Source organism: Euprymna scolopes, chromosome 32, assembly GCF_053919585.1.
Source record: "Euprymna scolopes isolate OS-2025 chromosome 32, ASM5391958v1, whole genome shotgun sequence".
Lineage (NCBI taxonomy): Eukaryota > Metazoa > Mollusca > Cephalopoda > Sepiida > Sepiolidae > Euprymna > Euprymna scolopes.
In genome coordinates, this window is record NC_136513.1 from 4,267,501 (window position 1) to 4,289,006 (window position 21,506).

The 21,506-nt window shown below is 34.1% G+C and overlaps 1 protein-coding gene across 1 annotated transcript in view; it reads right to left on the reverse strand.

Moving 5' to 3' along the window:
* LOC145256098 (uncharacterized) overlaps positions 1-21,506 on the reverse strand; it is a 49,579-nt gene that overhangs the window by 17,455 nt on the left and 10,618 nt on the right. Inside the window, exons 2-4 of the mRNA XM_080114685.1 lie at positions 18,628-18,762; positions 17,648-17,713; positions 10,380-10,622 (exon numbers count right to left, since the gene is read on the reverse strand). Coding sequence (XP_079970811.1) covers positions 10,380-10,622; positions 17,648-17,713; positions 18,628-18,762 — 444 coding nt within the window. The remainder of the gene's footprint in view (positions 1-10,379; positions 10,623-17,647; positions 17,714-18,627; positions 18,763-21,506) is intronic.

Sequence of the window (21,506 nt, forward strand, 5' to 3'; positions counted from 1 at the left end):
ATCCCACCTTATGCATATATTGGTTGAAGTTTCCTTTCCAATCCATGCACATATGCATACATGGATTCGGTCACCCAAACATAAGTGCACGTATACATACAAACAAGATGTAGCATAGATAACAGATGATATATAATTATACACACACGCATACACAATCATATGTGTACACCCACGCACATACACGTATACACACGCACACACGCGCGCACGCACACATACATACGTTTAATTTCTAGTTGTTTGTTTAGTTAAGAGAAATGGTACTGTACTGGGTATGGGCGCGCGCACCCGCGAAAGTTTGCGTGTGCCTTATTGTGCTTTTTTGTTGTTTCGTGTGCGAGGGTGTACACCTACCCAAGCATGCATGCGTGTAAGTGTATTTTGTGTTTTGCCTATTTATGTGTATAATTATGGAGAGACGTTTAAGGCGGGGTTAAACTTTGTTATGAAATTTTTTTCTTGAGTTAGCAAGTAGAAGTAGTTGTCAGTTTGGAAGATGGGCATTATCTCGAATCTGCCTCCACTGCATGCGTGTATATGTTGTGATACATGTAGGTGTCTATTTTCCGCGATTTTGATGTTGGATCGGTGTAGGGCTACTCTATTACTAAGGTTTTTTGTAGCGCCTATGTAGGATTTATCGCATGCTGGACATTTTATTACATAGATCACGTTTTTTGAGGTGCAATCTAGGTTTTTTTTAATTTTGAATGTTTGTATGGGGTTCGCAAATGTGTATGTGTTTCCCTCTAATATTATGTTGCAGACTCCACATCGTTGTTTGTTGCATTTTGTGACTCCTTTTGTTGCGTCTTGATTGAGTTTGGATGAGGTAAGAATGCGTTTTAGGTTTTTGGGTTGGCGTTTGCTTTTTATTATTTTTGTTGTTTTAAGGAAATTGTTTAGTTTGCTGTTTTGGTTAAGTGGGACGAGGTTTTTCGTTATCTCTGTGAAAAGTTCAGGGTTGTTTGTGTTGTGTGTGGAGACGTATGTTAGGATTTGTTCTTTGTTTCGTTCTTTAGGGGTTCTCAAATCTTCTACTGGTATATTTGTCGCAAGTTGGATCCCTTTGTCTATAAGTTGTGATGGGTATTTTCTTTTTCTTAAATTTATTCGTAGTTCCTTGAGTCGGATTTTTCGAAGGTTATTGTCCGTGATTATGGTGCAGATTCTACGTGCTAGGGTGTAGGGAATTGATTTTATGCAGCTTTTAGGGTGGTGACTTTTAAAGTGTAGGTATTGTTGGGTGTCTGTAGGTTTGCGGTAAATGTCTGTGATAATGTTATTGTCTTTAATCTTTATCAGTATGTCTAGGAAAGGTAATTCTGTAGAGCTTTGTTCTATGGTGAATTTAATTTTTGGGTGTAGGTTCTGGAGTATGGTGTGTAAGTCTGTGATGTCCCCCCATGTGGGTTTCCATAGGATGAAGCAGTCATCTAAGTACCTTTTCCATGATTCTACAAACAGTATTTTAGTGATGTGGCCAAATTTTTGTTCTATTTTTTTATATAAGGTTTCTTCTAGGTAGGCTAATGGAAGGGTTGCGTAAGTCGGTGCCATTTTCGTTCCCATTGCTGTACCTAGTGTTTGGATGTAGTTGGTATTGTTGAATTCGAAGGAATTATTATTTAGAATTATGTCTATACTATCGATAATGAATTGCTTTGTGAATCTGGGATGTAGTGTTTGTGCGTCTCTGTTGATCCAAAATAGTATTGCTTCTTTTCCTAATTCATGGGGTATATTACTATATAAACTACTAACGTCAAATGTAACTAATAGTGTCCCGTTTTCTACTGTATGTGGTAAGGTAGTGAGAAAATGGATGTCGTCCCTTATGTAGCTCTTAACTTGATCTGTGAAAGGTTGTAATAAGATGTCTATTAAGTTGCTAAGTCTGCTTGTCGGACAGGCTGGTCCTGCTACAATGGGTCTAAATGTAAGGTCGCTAGGGTTTGGAGCGCTAATATATTCTGAGTTTTGTGTATCGATGGCAAGTTTTATTGTGCCAGATTTGTGTATTTTAGGCAGTCCGTAGAAGTTGTTGGTCTTTGTAATGAAATTTGTGAGGAAGTCCTTTTCTTTCTTTTTTAATATTTTGTTGTGTGTTGTACAAAGTTTTGTGATTTTTGAGATGGTGGTGTTATCTATGTTGGTACTAATGGGTTTATAGTAGTGTTTGTCATCCAGTAATTCTGTAATTTTTGTTTCATAATACGTTCTGTCCATGATTACTACGGCACTGCCTTTGTCTGCTTCTTTTATTATTATGTCATTATTATTACGGATCTTTTCGAGTGCTTGTTTTTGTTTATGTGTGAGGTTGTTTGTGGTTTTGTGTTTTTTTTGGAGGTTAAGGTTCCAGAGATTTTCGAAGTAGCTGTTTAGTTCTTTTGTGTTGTTCTGTTTATTAGGGAAATATGTTGATTTGTTTTTTACTAAAGAATCATCTTTGTCCCCTTTGTTATCTAGTGTTTCTATTAGTCTAAATTTCCGTTCGAATTCTTTAAGGTCCTTTTTTAGTTCTGCTATATTGCTTTTAGGGGTGGGGCAGAATTTGAGGCCCAGCTTCAGTATTTCCATTTCGTTCTTTGATAAGGAGTATGTGGATAAATTGATGATTTTGGGTCTAATTTTTTCTAACCTGGAATTGTTGTTCCCTGGGGGCTTCCTAAAAAATGCTGGGAGTTGTTTGTTTCCTTGTTTCTAGGAGTGGTGTGTTTTAGGGTGGTGTGATGTCTCCTTGTAAAATGAGTGTCGTGTACAATATTGTGAGGGTTCAGTGATAAATGGTTGAATGGGTTGTCGTTATATGTTTTTTGTGTTGGATAGTTGTGTTTCAGTTGGAATTGGTGTTGCTGTTGAGGATACATGCATTGTTGTATAGGGTTGTGTTGTCGGGGTTTGTTGTAGGGGAGGTCTGTTTGTTGGGATTGGTGTTGCATGGGATATTCTGATTGTTCCCGTTGATGGGGGAGGTGCCTTAGGGGTTTGTTTCTTTGTGTGGGATATGAGGGGTGAGAGTTGTAGGTAGTGTTTTGAATTATGTGATGTCTCAGGTAGTTGTGTTGCATTGTGGGGGTGTTTTGGTAGGGGTTGTTTAGTAAAGGTATTTTTTCGTTGTTTGTGTTAGCGATGTAGTGTCTGTGGGAATGGACTTTTGATTGTGTTCGCTGAATTGGGTGGTAATAGTTAGGTTTGTATTGCTTAGGATTGTATATAAGTGGGTATTTTTGTGGAGATGTATTGTGTGGTATGTTGTCCGGTGTGTTGTGTTTGTTAATGGTGCGGGTTCTTGTGTAATTTTGAGGTGTTATTAGTGTGCGTTTTGGCTGGGCCAGTTGTTGGGAATTTGTGTAAGATGTGAATATATTGTGGTTGCTTCTTTGTGTGTAGTTGTATCTGTTGTGTGGATGTGTTTGTGTATGGTGTATGTTTCGTTTCTTACCTTTGTTATGTGATCTCTGTGTTTGCGGATATCGTGTAAGAGTATTCTGTTCCTGGTTGTCCTTGTATGTGTTTGTCGATTGTTTGTTTTTTTCTTTTTCCGGCAGGTTTTTTAGCCAGGTTATTTTCCGTCCAATGATTTCCCTGGATTTTTCCTCCTCTTTTTTGCATTCAGAATCCCAGAGTTCCAAGAGGGGTTGGTGTGTTTCCTTGGGGCAGAGTTCCTTGATTTTTTTAAATATTTTATTGTCAATTTCTGTGTACTTCTCCGTAGAGTGTACTTTTTTGTCTTCCCGTATGTCGATTTCGGCCTGAAGTTTTGAAATACTTAGGGCTTTTTTAATTTTCACTTGTTCCTCTGTATCTTGTGGTGTAATTTTTTCCCGGAATTTATATGGAATGAATTGGTCCTCCATCGTTAGAAATGTCTTGTATGTTGCTGCGGTGTCACTGCATTTTACTGCATAATAAAAAGCCATTTTTCTTTGTTTAAGGAGGATGTTCCAGTTTTGGAGATTCCGTTTCTTGGTTTTTAGTACTTCATTCTGTATGTATGGTCTTCTAAAGTATTCCAGGTATTCTTGTTGTGCTTTGAGTTGGTTAATGATTTCCTCAAATTGTATCTCTTTCTTATCCTGTTGGTTGGAAATGAGCTGGATTATTCTGTCCATTTTCTCATTTAGTTGTTGCAATCCGTCCTCGAGATGTTTGTGTTCTATGGAGAGGTTTGTCTGTGAATCCATCAGGTCCTCCAGAGACTTTTTTCTTGTTGCTGGCATTCTGTCGTTGTAGTTATTTATATTTAAAGTGATGGTTGTGTAGTTCCAACGGGAGAAAAAATGTATATTTAAAAGAGTGTAGCCATCAACAATTGTGGTTTTTTTTAAAAGGTTTTCATCATATTTTTATTTTAAAATATTTTTATAACGCGTTTCGAGCTTAGGGTGTGCTCTCTTCAGATATTTTCGTAAAAAGTTTTTCTTCAAAATGGGAGTTTGTGGATATGCCTCCGCTGATATTAAATATGTTTTTCATAGTGGTGACTGGTGCGATGCGTGTGTTCAGTGTTTAGACATTCCGTCTCCAGCTGTAAGTGTTTCACTGTGACCGGTCAAAGTTAGTTTCAAAGAGTGTTTTTTAGTCCATATGGTGAAGGTTTTTATGGCTTCTTTAGGGTTCTTTTTTAAAGACTTTCTTTCCCCATGTATAGCATACACTCACACACAATCCCATACGCATACATATATATTCATGTACATGTACACATGCACACGCACACAGGCACACACACATACACACACGTACATACATAGAAATATGTGTAGGAGCATACATATATACACATATACATACCCACCTACACACTCACACACGTACTCGCATACATCCACCGCTAACAATTATTTTTATTTTTTTATTTTATATATATATATATATATATATATACACTTTTTTTTTTCCCCTACCAAAACACGCATGTATATATGCGCTTAATCATTCAGCCATACGTACACGTACCCACACACACACACACAAGTAAGATGGAGAATAATAGGTAGAAGATATATATACACACATACACGCACATACACACATATATGTACACACATATATGTATATGTGCACATACACTCACAAACATCCACATACTATGTAGGCACATACACACACACATGCACACACACAGACATATGCAGGGGCTCACACATACGTGTATATCCATATTCACACGAACACATTTACCCACTCATACATGTGCATACATATGTATATATACATACATACACACACATACATACGGATGTGTATACACTCATACTCCTTAAACAAAGAAAAATGGCTTTTTACCATGCAATAAAATGCAGTGACACCGCAGCAACATACAAGACATTTCTAACGATGGAGGACCAATTCATTCCATATAAATTCCGGGAAAAAATTACACCACAAGATACAGAGGAACAAGTGAAAATTAAAAAAGCCCTAAGTATTTCAAAACTTCAGGCCGAAATCGACATACGGGAAGACAAAAAAGTACACTCTACGGAGAAGTACACAGAAATTGACAATAAAATATTTAAAAAAATCAAGGAACTCTGCCCCAAGGAAACACACCAACCCCTCTTGGAACTCTGGGATTCTGAATGCAAAAAAGAGGAGGAAAAATCCAGGGAAATCATTGGACGGAAAATAACCTGGCTAAAAAACCTGCCGGAAAAAGAAAAAAACAAACAATCGACAAACACATACAAGGACAACCAGGAACAGAATACTCTTACACGATATCCGCAAACACAGAGATCACATAACAAAGGTAAGAAACGAAACATACACCATACACAAACACATCCACACAACAGATACAACTACACACAAAGAAGCAACCACAATATATTCACATCTTACACAAATTCCCAACAACTGGCCCAGCCAAAACGCACACTAATAACACCTCAAAATTACACAAGAACCCGCACCATTAACAAACACAACACACCGGACAACATACCACACAATACATCTCCACAAAAATACCCACTTATATACAATCCTAAGCAATACAAACCTAACTATTACCACCCAATTCAGCGAACACAATCAAAAGTCCATTCCCACAGACACTACATCGCTAACACAAACAACGAAAAAATACCTTTACTAAACAACCCCTACCAAAACACCCCCACAATGCAACACAACTACCTGAGACATCACATAATTCAAAACACTACCTACAACTCTCACCCCTCATATCCCACACAAAGAAACAAACCCCTAAGGCACCTCCCCCATCAACGGGAACAATCAGAATATCCCATGCAACACCAATCCCAACAAACAGACCTCCCCTACAACAAACCCCGACAACACAACCCTATACAACAATGCATGTATCCTCAACAGCAACACCAATTCCAACTGAAACACAACTATCCAACACAAAAAACATATAACGACAACCCATTCAACCATTTATCACTGAACCCTCACAATATTGTACACGACACTCATTTTACAAGGAGACATCACACCACCCTAAAACACACCACTCCTAGAAACAAGGAAACAAACAACTCCCAGCATTTTTTAGGAAGCCCCCAGGGAACAACAATTCCAGGTTAGAAAAAATTAGACCCAAAATCATCAATTTATCCACATACTCCTTATCAAAGAACGAAATGGAAATACTGAAGCTGGGCCTCAAATTCTGCCCCACCCCTAAAAGCAATATAGCAGAACTAAAAAAGGACCTTAAAGAATTCGAACGGAAATTTAGACTAATAGAAACACTAGATAACAAAGGGGACAAAGATGATTCTTTAGTAAAAAACAAATCAACATATTTCCCTAATAAACAGAACAACACAAAAGAACTAAACAGCTACTTCGAAAATCTCTGGAACCTTAACCTCCAAAAAAAACACAAAACCACAAACAACCTCACACATAAACAAAAACAAGCACTCGAAAAGATCCGTAATAATAATGACATAATAATAAAAGAAGCAGACAAAGGCAGTGCCGTAGTAATCATGGACAGAACGTATTATGAAACAAAAATTACAGAATTACTGGATGACAAACACTACTATAAACCCATTAGTACCAACATAGATAACACCACCATCTCAAAAATCACAAAACTTTGTACAACACACAACAAAATATTAAAAAAGAAAGAAAAGGACTTCCTCACAAATTTCATTACAAAGACCAACAACTTCTACGGACTGCCTAAAATACACAAATCTGGCACAATAAAACTTGCCATCGATACACAAAACTCAGAATATATTAGCGCTCCAAACCCTAGCGACCTTACATTTAGACCCATTGTAGCAGGACCAGCCTGTCCGACAAGCAGACTTAGCAACTTAATAGACATCTTATTACAACCTTTCACAGATCAAGTTAAGAGCTACATAAGGGACGACATCCATTTTCTCACTACCTTACCACATACAGTAGAAAACGGGACACTATTAGTTACATTTGACGTTAGTAGTTTATATAGTAATATACCCCATGAATTAGGAAAAGAAGCAATACTATTTTGGATCAACAGAGACGCACAAACACTACATCCCAGATTCACAAAGCAATTCATTATCGATAGTATAGACATAATTCTAAATAATAATTCCTTCGAATTCAACAATACCAACTACATCCAAACACTAGGTACAGCAATGGGAACGAAAATGGCACCGACTTACGCAACCCTTCCATTAGCCTACCTAGAAGAAACCTTATATAAAAAAATAGAACAAAAATTTGGCCACATCACTAAAATACTGTTTGTAGAATCATGGAAAAGGTACTTAGATGACTGCTTCATCCTATGGAAACCCACATGGGGGGACATCACAGACTTACACACCATACTCCAGAACCTACACCCAAAAATTAAATTCACCATAGAACAAAGCTCTACAGAATTACCTTTCCTAGACATACTGATAAAGATTAAAGACAATAACATTATCACAGACATTTACCGCAAACCTACAGACACCCAACAATACCTACACTTTAAAAGTCACCACCCTAAAAGCTGCATAAAATCAATTCCCTACACCCTAGCACGTAGAATCTGCACCATAATCACGGACAATAACCTTCGAAAAATCCGACTCAAGGAACTACGAATAAATTTAAGAAAAAGAAAATACCCATCACAACTTATAGACAAAGGGATCCAACTTGCGACAAATATACCAGTAGAAGATTTGAGAACCCCTAAAGAACGAAACAAAGAACAAATCCTAACATACGTCTCCACACACAACACAAACAACCCTGAACTTTTCACAGAGATAACGAAAAACCTCGTCCCACTTAACCAAAACAGCAAACTAAACAATTTCCTTAAAACAACAAAAATAATAAAAAGCAAACGCCAACCCAAAAACCTAAAACGCATTCTTACCTCATCCAAACTCAATCAAGACGCAACAAAAGGAGTCACAAAATGCAACAAACAACGATGTGGAGTCTGCAACATAATATTAGAGGGAAACACATACACATTTGCGAACCCCATACAAACATTCAAAATTAAAAAAAACCTAGATTGCACCTCAAAAAACGTGATCTATGTAATAAAATGTCCAGCATGCGATAAATCCTACATAGGCGCTACAAAAAACCTTAGTAATAGAGTAGCCCTACACCGATGCAACATCAAAATCGCGGAAAATAGACACCTACATGTATCACAACATATACACGCATGCAGTGGAGGCAGATTCGAGATAATGCCCATCTTCCAAACTGACAACTTCTTCTACTTGCTAACTCAAGAAAAAAATTTCATAACAAAGTTTTAACCCCGCCTTAAACGTCTCTCTATAATTATACACATAAATAGGCAAAACACAAAATACACTTACACGCATGCATGCTTGGGTAGGTGTACACCCTCGCACACGAAACAACAAAAAAGCACAATAAGGCACACGCAAACTTTCGCGGGTGCGCGCGCCCATACCCAGTACAGTACCATTTCTCTTAACTAAACAAACAACTAGAAATTAAACGTATGTATGTGTGCGTGCGCGCGTGTGTGCGTGTGTATACGTGTATGTGCGTGGGTGTACACATATGATTGTGTATGCGTGTGTGTATAATTATATATCATCTGTTATCTATGCTACATCTTGTTTGTATGTATACGTGCACTTATGTTTGGGTGACCGAATCCATGTATGCATATGTGCATGGATTGGAAAGGAAACTTCAACCAATATATGCATAAGGTGGGATGTATGAATATGTGTGTGTGTGTGGGATTGTGAGTGCATGTGCCCATATATATATGGGTGGATGAGTGTATACACATCCGTATGTATGTGTGTGTATGTATGTATATATACATATATATGCACATGTATGAGTGGGTAAATGTGTTCGTGTGAATATGGATATACACGTATGTGTGAGCCCCTGCATATGTCTGTGTGTGTGCATGTGTGTGTGTATGTGCCTACATAGTATGTGGATGTTTGTGAGTGTATGTGCACATATACATATATGTGTGTACATATATGTGTGTATGTGCGTGTATGTGTGTATATATATCTTCTACCTATTATTCTCCATCTTACTTGTGTGTGTGTGTGTGGGTACGTGTACGTATGTCTGAATGATTAAGCGCATATATACATGCGTGTTTTGGTAGGGGGAAAAAAGTGTATATATATATATATATATATATATATATATATATATATATATATATAAAATAAAAAAATAAAAATAATTGTTAGCGGTGGATGTATGCGAGTACGTGTGTGAGTGTGTAGGTGGGTATGTATATGTGTATATATGTATGCTCCTACACATATTTCTATGTATGTACGTGTGTGTATGTGTGTGTGCCTGTGTGCGTGTGCATGTGTACATGTACATGAATATATATGTATGCGTATGGGATTGTGTGTGAGTGTATGCTATACATGGGGAAAGAAAGTCTTTAAAAAAGAACCCTAAAGAAGCCATAAAAACCTTCACCATATGGACTAAAAAACACTCTTTGAAACTAACTTTGACCGGTCACAGTGAAACACTTACAGCTGGAGACGGAATGTCTAAACACTGAACACACGCATCGCACCAGTCACCACTATGAAAAACATATTTAATATCAGCGGAGGCATATCCACAAACTCCCATTTTAAAGAAAAACTTTTTACGAAAATATCTGAAGAGAGCACACCCTAAGCTCGAAACGCGTTATAAAAATATTTTAAAATAAAAATATGATGAAAACCTTTTAAAAAAAACCACAATTGTTGATGGCTACACTCTTTTAAATATATATATATATATATATATATATATATATATATATATATATATATATATATATATATACTTGGATGGATGTAAAGTTCAAAACAAAATCAAAAGATAAGGCTATAACTTACTTTTTTCTCGACATTATTTATTTTAGAAATAAGTCTAAGGTAGTAACATTGGCATCGTCTGTTAATTACAGACATACCAAATGCAGCAGCGTTGCGGACAAGCCTGTTAATTTTTACTGGAATCCATTTTCCCGTAAACTTATGAATATTTTGTACTCCGCCTATCAGTACGCATTCCATATTAAGCAAGACACGAGATCTCCACCATCGTCGGTCCCAGATTGTAAGAATACATCGTTCCGTCTGAATAAACAATAATAAACAATGTAAATAATAACGTGAACAAAAATTTTGTTAAAAGATAATGTCAATGATTATTATAAAAGTTGAAATAATTATATTGGTAAAATAAATGATAATAAAAAAAAACAATGGTAGCATCAGTAGCAGTGTCAGAATTTTGGCGGAATTTTTTACACCCCCCCCCAACAAAAAACTGCGAATGAAATATAAAAAAACTCGTAATTTCTCTTTTTAAAGTGGGTTGTATATTTTCTTTATGGAATATACTTCCAAAATAAACTATTAAAGTTATTTAAAACATAATAAAAATATTTTTTATTTGTTAAAAGACCGTGTAGACAAAATGTCCGCGTATTCAATCACCGCGAGCGGATATTTTGTCAACACGATTTTTTAACAAATAAGAAATAATATTTTTATTATGTTTGAAACAACTTTAATAGTTTATTTTGGAAGTATATTCCATAAAGAAAATAAACAACCCAGTTTAAAAAGAGAAATTACGATTTTTTTTATATTTTATTCGCAGTTTTGTCTTAGGGGTGTCAAATTTGCGATGGCGATTTTCCCAAAGATTCTGACACTGCTATAGCATCAGCACCGCTTTGTACCAGACAAAGTTGTCGTGAATGATCTGTGAATGTGGAATGATCGCTGAGGTGAGACACCACGCATGCATCGACTTTAAATGAACCGGAAGTGTCAAAATTTGTCTCCAGCTAATACAAGCTGTCTTATCATTGACCTTTACTTATATAAGAATCTCTCTTTAACAAACAATACTAAATATGATATTGTAGAAGTTGTCTATAAAGCCAAAGGAGAACATTCAATCTATTACCTACGATAACTACACATACATTAACTTACTCAGAAAATAACTATACATACAATAAACCTAGTTTTTATTTATATCCAGTTATATATTCACCTTAAATGTCCTAAACGCTGGATAACGTAACAAAGATAGAACAGTTGAGATAAAACCCAGCACTGAAAAAATGAACAAATAGCACGGGTTTAATATATCTGTGAGTGTTTACGTAAAATAGGGAGTACAGAAATTTGTGTACATATGCAAATATTCGCGGAACTAAATGAAAGACAACTTGTTTTGTAATGGTACATTGAAGCGAGAGATATTTATAGATACCACTGGACGAATAATATTACGACGTGGAGTAAATGTAGCACCAGCTATACTCTATAGGATAATGGAGACAGTAGTATTTGTCTGGAGTTTGGGATTTGGATGGTATTAAAATATTTAGTAAAACTACAGTGCAACATAAAGCGATCATACATTAGGTTTTCTAAGAAATTCAAGATTACTCTTTCAAACTAAATAAGAATAATTTGAATTCTTTATGTAACAAATTAAATATCCGATATGAATATTAGACAGAAATTAAATAAAATCTCACCTAAAATCGAAAGCGTAATAGAAAAAATAAAAGTGGTGTCAGTAAATATATAATCTTTGCAGAGTTTCCTTGGGTTAGTCAATTATAAAAATATGCATCCTTAGTATATAAGTACATCCGTGTTTAAACCAATTATTTAAGGAATGAAATGCATTTTGAATGCAGAATGGCTGGGCGATTTAAAACAAATAAATATTGTCTGGTTTATTTTTACACATTATGGTCGAGACCGTATTTAATTTGAAGGGTCATTGTTGTATTATCCATTTGTAGTGACTGAATTGAAAAATATTAACGAGTTTTTAAAATTCGGAGCAAAGTTTTTTAAGGTTTACTTCGATTTTAAAACGTTCTTTTAAAAAATATTGTTTGTTCAGGTTTCTTAAGTGTTTCTTATGAACTGGTAACATTCTGTTAAAAATTGGCTTACAAACATAGCTTCTGATGATTACATTAATATTCGAAGTCATTCTATATACTTATAGAGAATTTGTCCGTGTAAGTACTCCTCGCCTTTTTAGATATCTCTTGAAAGTGTGGGCAAATCGCTCCACTTGACTATTGCTTATCGCATGATACGGCCAAATTCTAATATGTTGCGCTACGTACGACCGACATAATATTTTTATTCACTGGACGGGGGACTGAGTACTGTAATCAGATTATAAAATCAATTACTCTGAACATTTAATACAGAACCCCAATTTTTATTTACATTTTTTTCATGTTCTCAATATTTTTATCCGATTGCTGAAATTTATTGTTTTTTTACAACAATAATTTTTATAAATCGGGATTGTAGATATAAAACTTGGGAATATGCTCTCCATGATGAAAGGATTAAAATTTACCCATAACAGGCGTGTAAACTAAATCCCGAAAATATATTGAGATATACTACAAAGGACGAAAAGAATATAATTCGACTTTATAAAAGCCAATTCCAAAGAAAAAAATACTAACTTCGTATTGAGCCAAGCTTAAAAAGGGGTCTCACCGTCAGAGTTGATTTGTCTATATCGAAAATAAATTAATTTACCCTAACAAAATAGAGCCACGACAAACATTGTGGCTATTATTACTTGCAGTTAAGTTAAGGCTGCAGAATTGGGCGCAAACTTTAAAACAATAACAAAAAATCAAAATGTTCGGAAATTGTTCGTAAATACAAGTAAAAAGCCAAATTAAACATTAAAAATATAAGAAAAAATCTTAGTACAAATATACATGTTACCGTGACTATGGTAGCAGCTTACTGTAAAATTTTCCTAGTTTGTAAACAAATTATAAAACAACATTATTGAAATACGTTAAGAAATGTTTTCCATGAAGTAAACAAATTCCATTTTTTATATAAATGTATTAATTTCCCACCATAAGGTTACAAAATAATAAATTTTAGTTTATAGATTAATATTTTTCACTTAACGAATTAAAATGTAAATTAATAAAAATATTTTTCGATATCGTAATTTGTAGCCCGAAAAAACAATCGTTTGATTATTTTATTAAATTCCTCCTTATTCTAGGAAATATCAATTATTAATACTTATAACTTAGCAGTATTTAAAATTTAAATACGTGAATTATGGTACCGCGCTAAAATAATGTATATTATCTAGAAACCAATTCTTAAAATGGGATGTTTTGTAACTATTCTCTACTTTTAATTATTATACGGTTATCTGGGAAGGTTCTATAGACGTTTAAACAGCAAAGATTAAACAAAATACTAGGAGAAATCCACTTAATAAATGCTAGATTCACTCGACACTACTTGTATTTTAAATTAAATAAACGCTTTAAAAAAGTTTAAACACTAAAAACTTGACCTTGCTTTTGGTTGCATTTGTTATGTATTTGTTGTTTTTTTTTACTACGTTTTAGTTTTGTTGACTATACAGGAATATGACCACCAAAATTACTGTGAGTAATAAAGATTTAGCAGAATTTAACTGCTAAATCTTTATCGGAAACCTATTTTCAATTCAGAATTTTTGTATGGAATTATAAATTAAAAGTAACTTTTTTAAAAATATATATAGATTGTACGATCAGCCGTGCACAAAAAAATTTAATTAACTTTCTACTTAATTGTTTCAGTTACTTAATTTAGAAATTATATTTTGTTCTAACACTCGAAAAACAAATAATATAGGTTTCATAATAAATTTACAAACTATTGAATTAATTAATACTAACTTTATTTTAGAGCTTATACTGTATTCTAAGAACTAGTAAAGGTGTAAAAATAACATTTAGATTTTTCATAAAATGTTAAAGAAAATCGAAACCAGCAGTAGTAAACGAGATTTTAACAGTATCATTAAATAAACTTTAACGGAAACTTGAGAGGAGCCAGTTCCACTTATCATTCGAGATTCAAAATGTAAACTAACATTTAAACTTTTTTCTTAATCTTGAAAATAAAATCATTAAATGATTTTGTAGGAAAGTCGACTTATTTTAGTATAAAAATATATAGAAATAATTGAATTAATGTAACAATTTAAAAGAAATAAAAACGCAGTATTTATCTTGTTGGCGAGTATGGTTTTAAGAGAAAACGATTGGAATCAATTTTAGTGTGAACTATGAAGAAAAAGTCTGTCGTGTGTGAGAGAAATCGACTAATAACTATTTCTTTATTTTTTTTACCTATTCTATATTATTCTTTTTCTACTACCAAAAACATCGTCCTAATGAAAACATTTTTATAACCACTAAGTCATTTTCAAGTCTGCTGACTGAAAAGCCCTCAGTTTATTTCACAACTTTTTTTTAGACACACTGGTATATTCACTGAATTTAAAACAGCATACAGCGAGGTGTAAAAATGGAACATTTTAAAATCAAGAGACAGCAGCAACACACTCAGATGGCTTTTAAAGAAGGCGTACTCATTTTTACCATATTCGTCTGCCATCCAAAAATTATTCACGTTCAATTTTAAATATACTTTTGATTTATGTATTGAGCAAAGACGGCATGGATTAAAAAAAAGATTGTCTCTTTATTTATATCAAGTCTTTAGATCAAATATTTCACATTTTTTAAGAACCTGGAAAAATGCAATCATTGAAAAAATAAGAAATCAATTTGGATATTTATTTTGTAATTTCACAAGTAAAAACCGTCAAATGTAAATAAGTAATTTTGAAAGATTTCGTAAGTTTAATATATTTTCCATTTTTTTTTTCTCGAACAATCGAAAAAACTCGTATAAATCGGCAACGTTTGTGACCCAAGATTAAATATATTTTATTTCACGATTCCAGTATATTTTAATATGCAAAAAACTAATCTGTAAAATAAAATCCGATAAGATCGCGTTGTGGGGTGCAAATAAGATAATATTTTTGTATATTATTTTATTTCATATATAGTTCAGCTTATTTTTAATACGTTTTTAAAAAATTAACAAAATTGACCAATTATTGGATTTTTGAAATAATTTAAAAAAATCGCGGTTTTGACATTGTTTACAACAAAATAGGTAGAATTAATATTGGATCCATTATTCTCGTTTGTAGCTTTTGGGGTGAATTTTTGAAAAATCACGAGTTTTACGGAGAGTAAAAAACGTATGACATTTTTTTTAGAATCCTTGTTTTTGAGAATATAGCTAAAATGCAATATTATTATGTCTTATAGGGATTGAAAATTCCGACTTTATTAGTATAACACATAATAATATAGGTACATGGACAGCGAGACGTGAGAAGCGAAATGACGATTGAGTCTGCCGACTGTTTGACACTTACTACATCATTACACTCATTATAAGATCTAAACCAACGTTATCCGACTATACAATAATCAATTGTTCAATGAATAAATGATTTAAGACTTTATTCGTTAGGTTACATATTAGAACTTCAAGCAAGTAAGTAACGATTATGTTAACACGTATAAATTTTGATAAGGGTTACATTAGTATGTGCCAGGATAACATAGTTAGTTGCAAGCGGAACAATACCCAGCTGCTTGGTTGGGTGATTGAAGTGGAGGTTAACAGTTAACCCAGAATAAAAGCACTAAAATGAAGGGGAGTGATATGACGTGTTCAAGAAACAGAGAATCTCGTTGGAAGTTACGTAAACAAGACAGTGTAAATAAAATAGAAATCTGACTGAATGTTGCCTCGTCAATGGCGTCAGGCGTCATTAAGATTAATTAAGAGAAAATAAATAAGTTATTAGTTACGTTGTCTCCCGTTTGTGAGCAAACTCTTTCTTTCTCTCTCCAAGTAGAACCTTGGAAAATCAGCAAGTCTATTTTGTGTTTTTATACACGATTAGTTTTGTTTGTCTAGCTTGACATTGAGTCTGTCAACATTTAAACAAGAAGAGATTATGAATGATAGACCAGCACATATAAACAGCCTGCACAACGTAACGTATAAAAAGATTTTGGTTTGCTGATTTGTTTTCTTAATCGTCCACTGGCGAGAACGCATATATGAAAAGCCACGTATTTACGAAAATGATTATGTGCGAAGTTCTATTTAAGGTTTAAATATTACAGTAATATACTGAAGCATAATGAAGGAAAGTAAACTGGTTTTTATATTATTTTTACCATATTTTATATCCTATCAGTCATAATGATAACGCATTAAAAAATTAAAAACTACATCTGATTAAAAATGTATTACACGTGATTAACCACACTGAAACCAGCAATCTCCTTGTTTTGTAAATAGTATGTTTCTAAGAACTTACAATTGGTTGATGGATTTAATTAAAAATGCAATCAAAATAATTTAAAAATCATACCTCTGATAATTAAACGATCTTTATAATTCGTGTAAACTTATTTCTAACTAGATCCAAAATTTTCGAATCTTTAGAGTGCAAAGCTACTCTCTTTTTTCCTGGAAAAAACATAGCGACTTAACACCTGACGAAGATAAGAAATTACATCAAGCGAAATATTGTGCAGATCTGAAGATGAGAACAATTGTCCAATTAATTTAAATAATACAAACTTTTATTTGTTTATATGAAACGTGTGGTGTTAATTTCTCATTCATAATATTCAGCATATTTGTGCCACATCTCGTTCAAATTATGTTTTTACAGATATTATAACTATAACTGTAAATATAGACAATTCCCCTTCGAATAGTTTCGTCGATATACAATTAAATTTAACTTATCCTTTCAGAGCAAATATGTTACTTTCTCCAAACTCATTTCATTTTCGTTACATATGAAACAATCGTAACTCGTTGCGTATTTTTTATGCTTATATTTAGTAGATTTCGTTATGCAATCTAATGTGTTCTGCTTGAAAGCCATGTATAATAAAGAACTGACAGAACACATAGACCGTATTCTGTTTAACTGTAGTAAGCATATGTGCTGTAATGTTTGACTGTTAAATAATATTTAGCATTTGTGCTGTAATGTTTGTAGTGATAAATATAATGTCACAGTCTAATATGGATTGAGAACTAATTTTATTAGACGCATATTTCTCTAATGAAAGGTTAGGCATCGCCATAACGTCTTTGCAACGCATTATCTCTGATAAGGTTTACTCAAAGTAAAAAGCCTTTATAGAATATATAGTTTTATTTATTTATGTAGTACTTACTGCTGGGCCATTGGAATGCTTCGGGCGTGTTCGAACTGTTAATATATATTTCAATCCAGAAACAACCTGCAAAATAAGAATTAAAGTTACATCATTATATATATATATCATTATATATATATATAGCATTATATATATCATTATATATATATATATATATATATATTACATGATATTTTTATGTAGTTAAATTATAGATATTGTTTTTTTCTGCAGAGATACGACTATGCTATTTTATAAAATTTATAAATTAATTTCACTTCCGAAACTCAGAACGCGCCCGCGGTGCCAATAAAACAACTCCAGTCAAATCCGCGGTATTAAAGTTTCAGTTGGTTTCTGTTGTATTTGCAATAGCTTTAAAATACAGATTTCTTTTTTTAGTCTATTTGTACTATGAGGCCTCCTCAAGTATTTCTGCATAACTATTCACAAGAACGATTTATAATAATAGTAATAATAATAATAATAATAAATAAGTTTCCATACTCTCTCTTTGTACTAAAAATCAAACGAGACTTTTGTGAACAAAGTTTCTTTTCCTAGAACAGTCCACTAGAGGAACACAATTCATAGAAACTGCCTCTCAGCTGAGTACAACATGTGATCTTCAAGTCTAATGTAAACATGTTCTTGTTGATCTGTCCTTTTTTGGATTTGCACTTACTCTTAAGTAAGCACTCCTCCGTAATAATCGTCTGCTCCTTCCACCCATTTTCCAATCTTGTCACTTCGGTGGTCATTTTCCAACTGAGAAATTCCGTTACCTTTATCCTGAAGTGTATGTCTTTATAATCATTGTTGTAGCAATAAAAGAAAAAAATATATAACCATGTAACCCACAGATAGAGAGAGAAAGAGCGAGAGAGAGAGAGAGTCCCGTCAAAGGAAATCATTTTTAATAATGGAAGCAACACAGAAAAGACTTATTACAATCTCAATGAGTTTCGTGATAAGAGAAAACAACAATCAGTTGATACCTGTCCTTGGGCGCTGAGCACTTCAGTGATCTCACGATCAGAAAGTTCGTCGAATCTTTTTGATATATCTCTCACCAATTCCCTGATAAATTTAGAGTGTACATTAATGTAGTACAACCGATTGGTCATGGGAGCCTAAATATCAATGAAAGATAAAAGATAATAAATAACATTGCGGTTTTGCATTTTATCAACAATTTTTTTTCCAACAAACGGTTTTTCATTTACAGAATTATAACTATCCAAACATTATTACATATTTTAAAAAAATTATGGCATGTAAACACAACTCATCGAAAATAATCTGAATATACACACAATTTTTAACGAAAAAAGTGTATGTCTATCAGTGAATCGGCAGTAATATTTTTTGGGATACGTATAAGTAAAGGTTAGCTATAAAGCAGTAATATATATACTTTTAGAGATTTAAAGATGTTTGAAAGTTTGCGTGTGTGTGAAAAGATAGTGTTATGGAATAAAAATAATTATGTAAGTTATCTTTAATTTTGCCATATGTTAATATGTCGAGATGTATTCACACGAACAATAAATGGCAAGTGTATATAAGCTAATTATCTCCCTTAATTAGAATAAATGCTAACTCTCTTAAATTACTTAATAACTAATAATGTTACTAAATTACTTACCTTTTTAGTGGGATAGACCATGTAATTGATTTAATGTGTAAGATTTTCGTTTTGTTTTGGTTTTTGGTTTTTTTCGCAGTGAAAATACCTTATTTCTACTTAGTACACTAACTAGACTAAATCGTATGTCGCTTCGTCATATAAAATAGTAGGGGGACGCGGGGTAAGTTGAGCATACGGGTAAGTTGAGCCACCCTCTTTCAACCACAATTGACTAAGCCAATCCAAGTTTGTATGCAATCTATGGACACCTGATCACGCGACTTTAACCTCCACCATTTCGTTTTGCTGAACCAAGATCAGCGGTTGATGCAATAAAAGAAAATCAGATTTCGTGCCAAAAAAGTAACATAAAGCGTTTCAGAGGTGAGTGTATGTTTCTTGTGTGTAGTAATAGATTGATTAGATATAATATGTGGTAGTTGTTTGTTCAATTATTTGCCTTCATACCTGTAAAAGCTTTTTACATTCACCACACATGGGATGCATGCATTTGAACAGACAAGCCAATGAGGACAGACTGGGATAAGTTGAGCCAATGCTAATGGGGTAAGTTGTGCCACTGGCTCAACTTGCTCCATATGTCTTTTCACACGTTTTCAAGAAGCAGATGAATGTGCAACCACATCAGTAGGCCTGTTATGGAGTGAATTCAAAATAATAATAATAATTATTATTATTATATATATATATGTTATAGAGTGAATTCAAAATGCATGTTGCGTAAGTTACATGCTCTACTTGATCTATGGGTTACCTGGTAAATGTTTAAGGTTTATACGCCGTGCTTGGCTAGGAATTTGCATGCTGTACAAGCGCTTTGTTATTCTAATCATAATAATTATTATTATTATCATGACTACTATTATTAATGTTTTTAACATTATTATTATCATTATTATATTTGATAATTAAAATGAGAATTATCGGATTTATTGTTTACTTCATTTTTCTATTTTGTGTGTTTCACAGAAAAAAGTCCACCAGACATGCGCAACTACGTGCGAAAGACAAATCGTGGACAAACTCCTACAGACGTTATGGAACGGGCTGCTGTCGCTATTACTGGAGGTCAGAGTGTGAGGAGTGCTGCAAAGGACTTTAACATTGATCGAATGACACTGAAGCGGTACATGCACAAACAAGGCAGTCAATCAGCAGGGCTGCTTACACACCTGTTTCCTTACGGCAATTGGTTTTTAGTCTTTAAATGGAAAGGGATTTGGCTGACCACGTGAAACAATTGTCAGACATGGTTCATGGTTTGTCATTGAGAAGATGTCGCACACTGGCATATGAGTTTGCTAAAAAAAAACTGTCTCAATGTGCCACCAAGTTGGGATCGTGAGAAAAAGCAGGACATGATTGGTGGTTAGGCTTCAAGAAGCGCCAGAAACTGGCAACTACATCTTTTACACCTCAAATTAAAAAAACTAAAGTTCAAATTAAAAAAACACAACTTCAAATTAAAAAACACAACTTCAAATTAAAAAAAAAACTAAACTTCAAATTAAAATACACAACTTCAAATTAAAAAAATCCAAGTTCAAATTAAATTAAAATTTTATTACATGATAGATAAACCATTTATTCTCCAACAGGGAGGTCCTCTTCCCTGAGACATCTAGCGTGATGGCGTTGAACCCGATTAAAGAATGCCTGAGACATGGCAGGAGTTACCACTTGGTAGGCTCGGTCGATGGCGGTCTCCACAAGACGAAGACGGTGCTCCACTTTTGTGATATCTTCCGGTTGTGGCACATGTATAACGCTCGGTAGATCCCTCTTGATGACGGCTTCGATGGCTGACCAGGCCATTTCGATGTGGTTGAGAGCCGGGCTGTATGGAGGCAAGCGAATAAACTCCACTTCTGCAAAAGCTGCCTGGTCGTGTAGTTGTTCCACTCGGGAATGGCACGGGGCGTTGTCAATTACCAAGGCTACCTGTCCGGCATCATATCCCATTGCGAAGACAGAATTGAGTAGTTCTGCAACCCATTGGTTGACATCCGGGTGCTTGTAGGCGCCACGCCTGCGGGTGAAGTTGATGAGTCCCTGTTGACTAATACCAGCAACCATGTGAATATTTGGACCTTTCGAGCCTGGAACATGTAGCACCACTCTCTGGCCCCTCGCGGATCGTCCAACGGTCCGAGTACAAAATAAGTTCACGTTTGACTCATCCAAATACACCACATGTTTACCAGCTCCCAATGCGGCCATAACCCT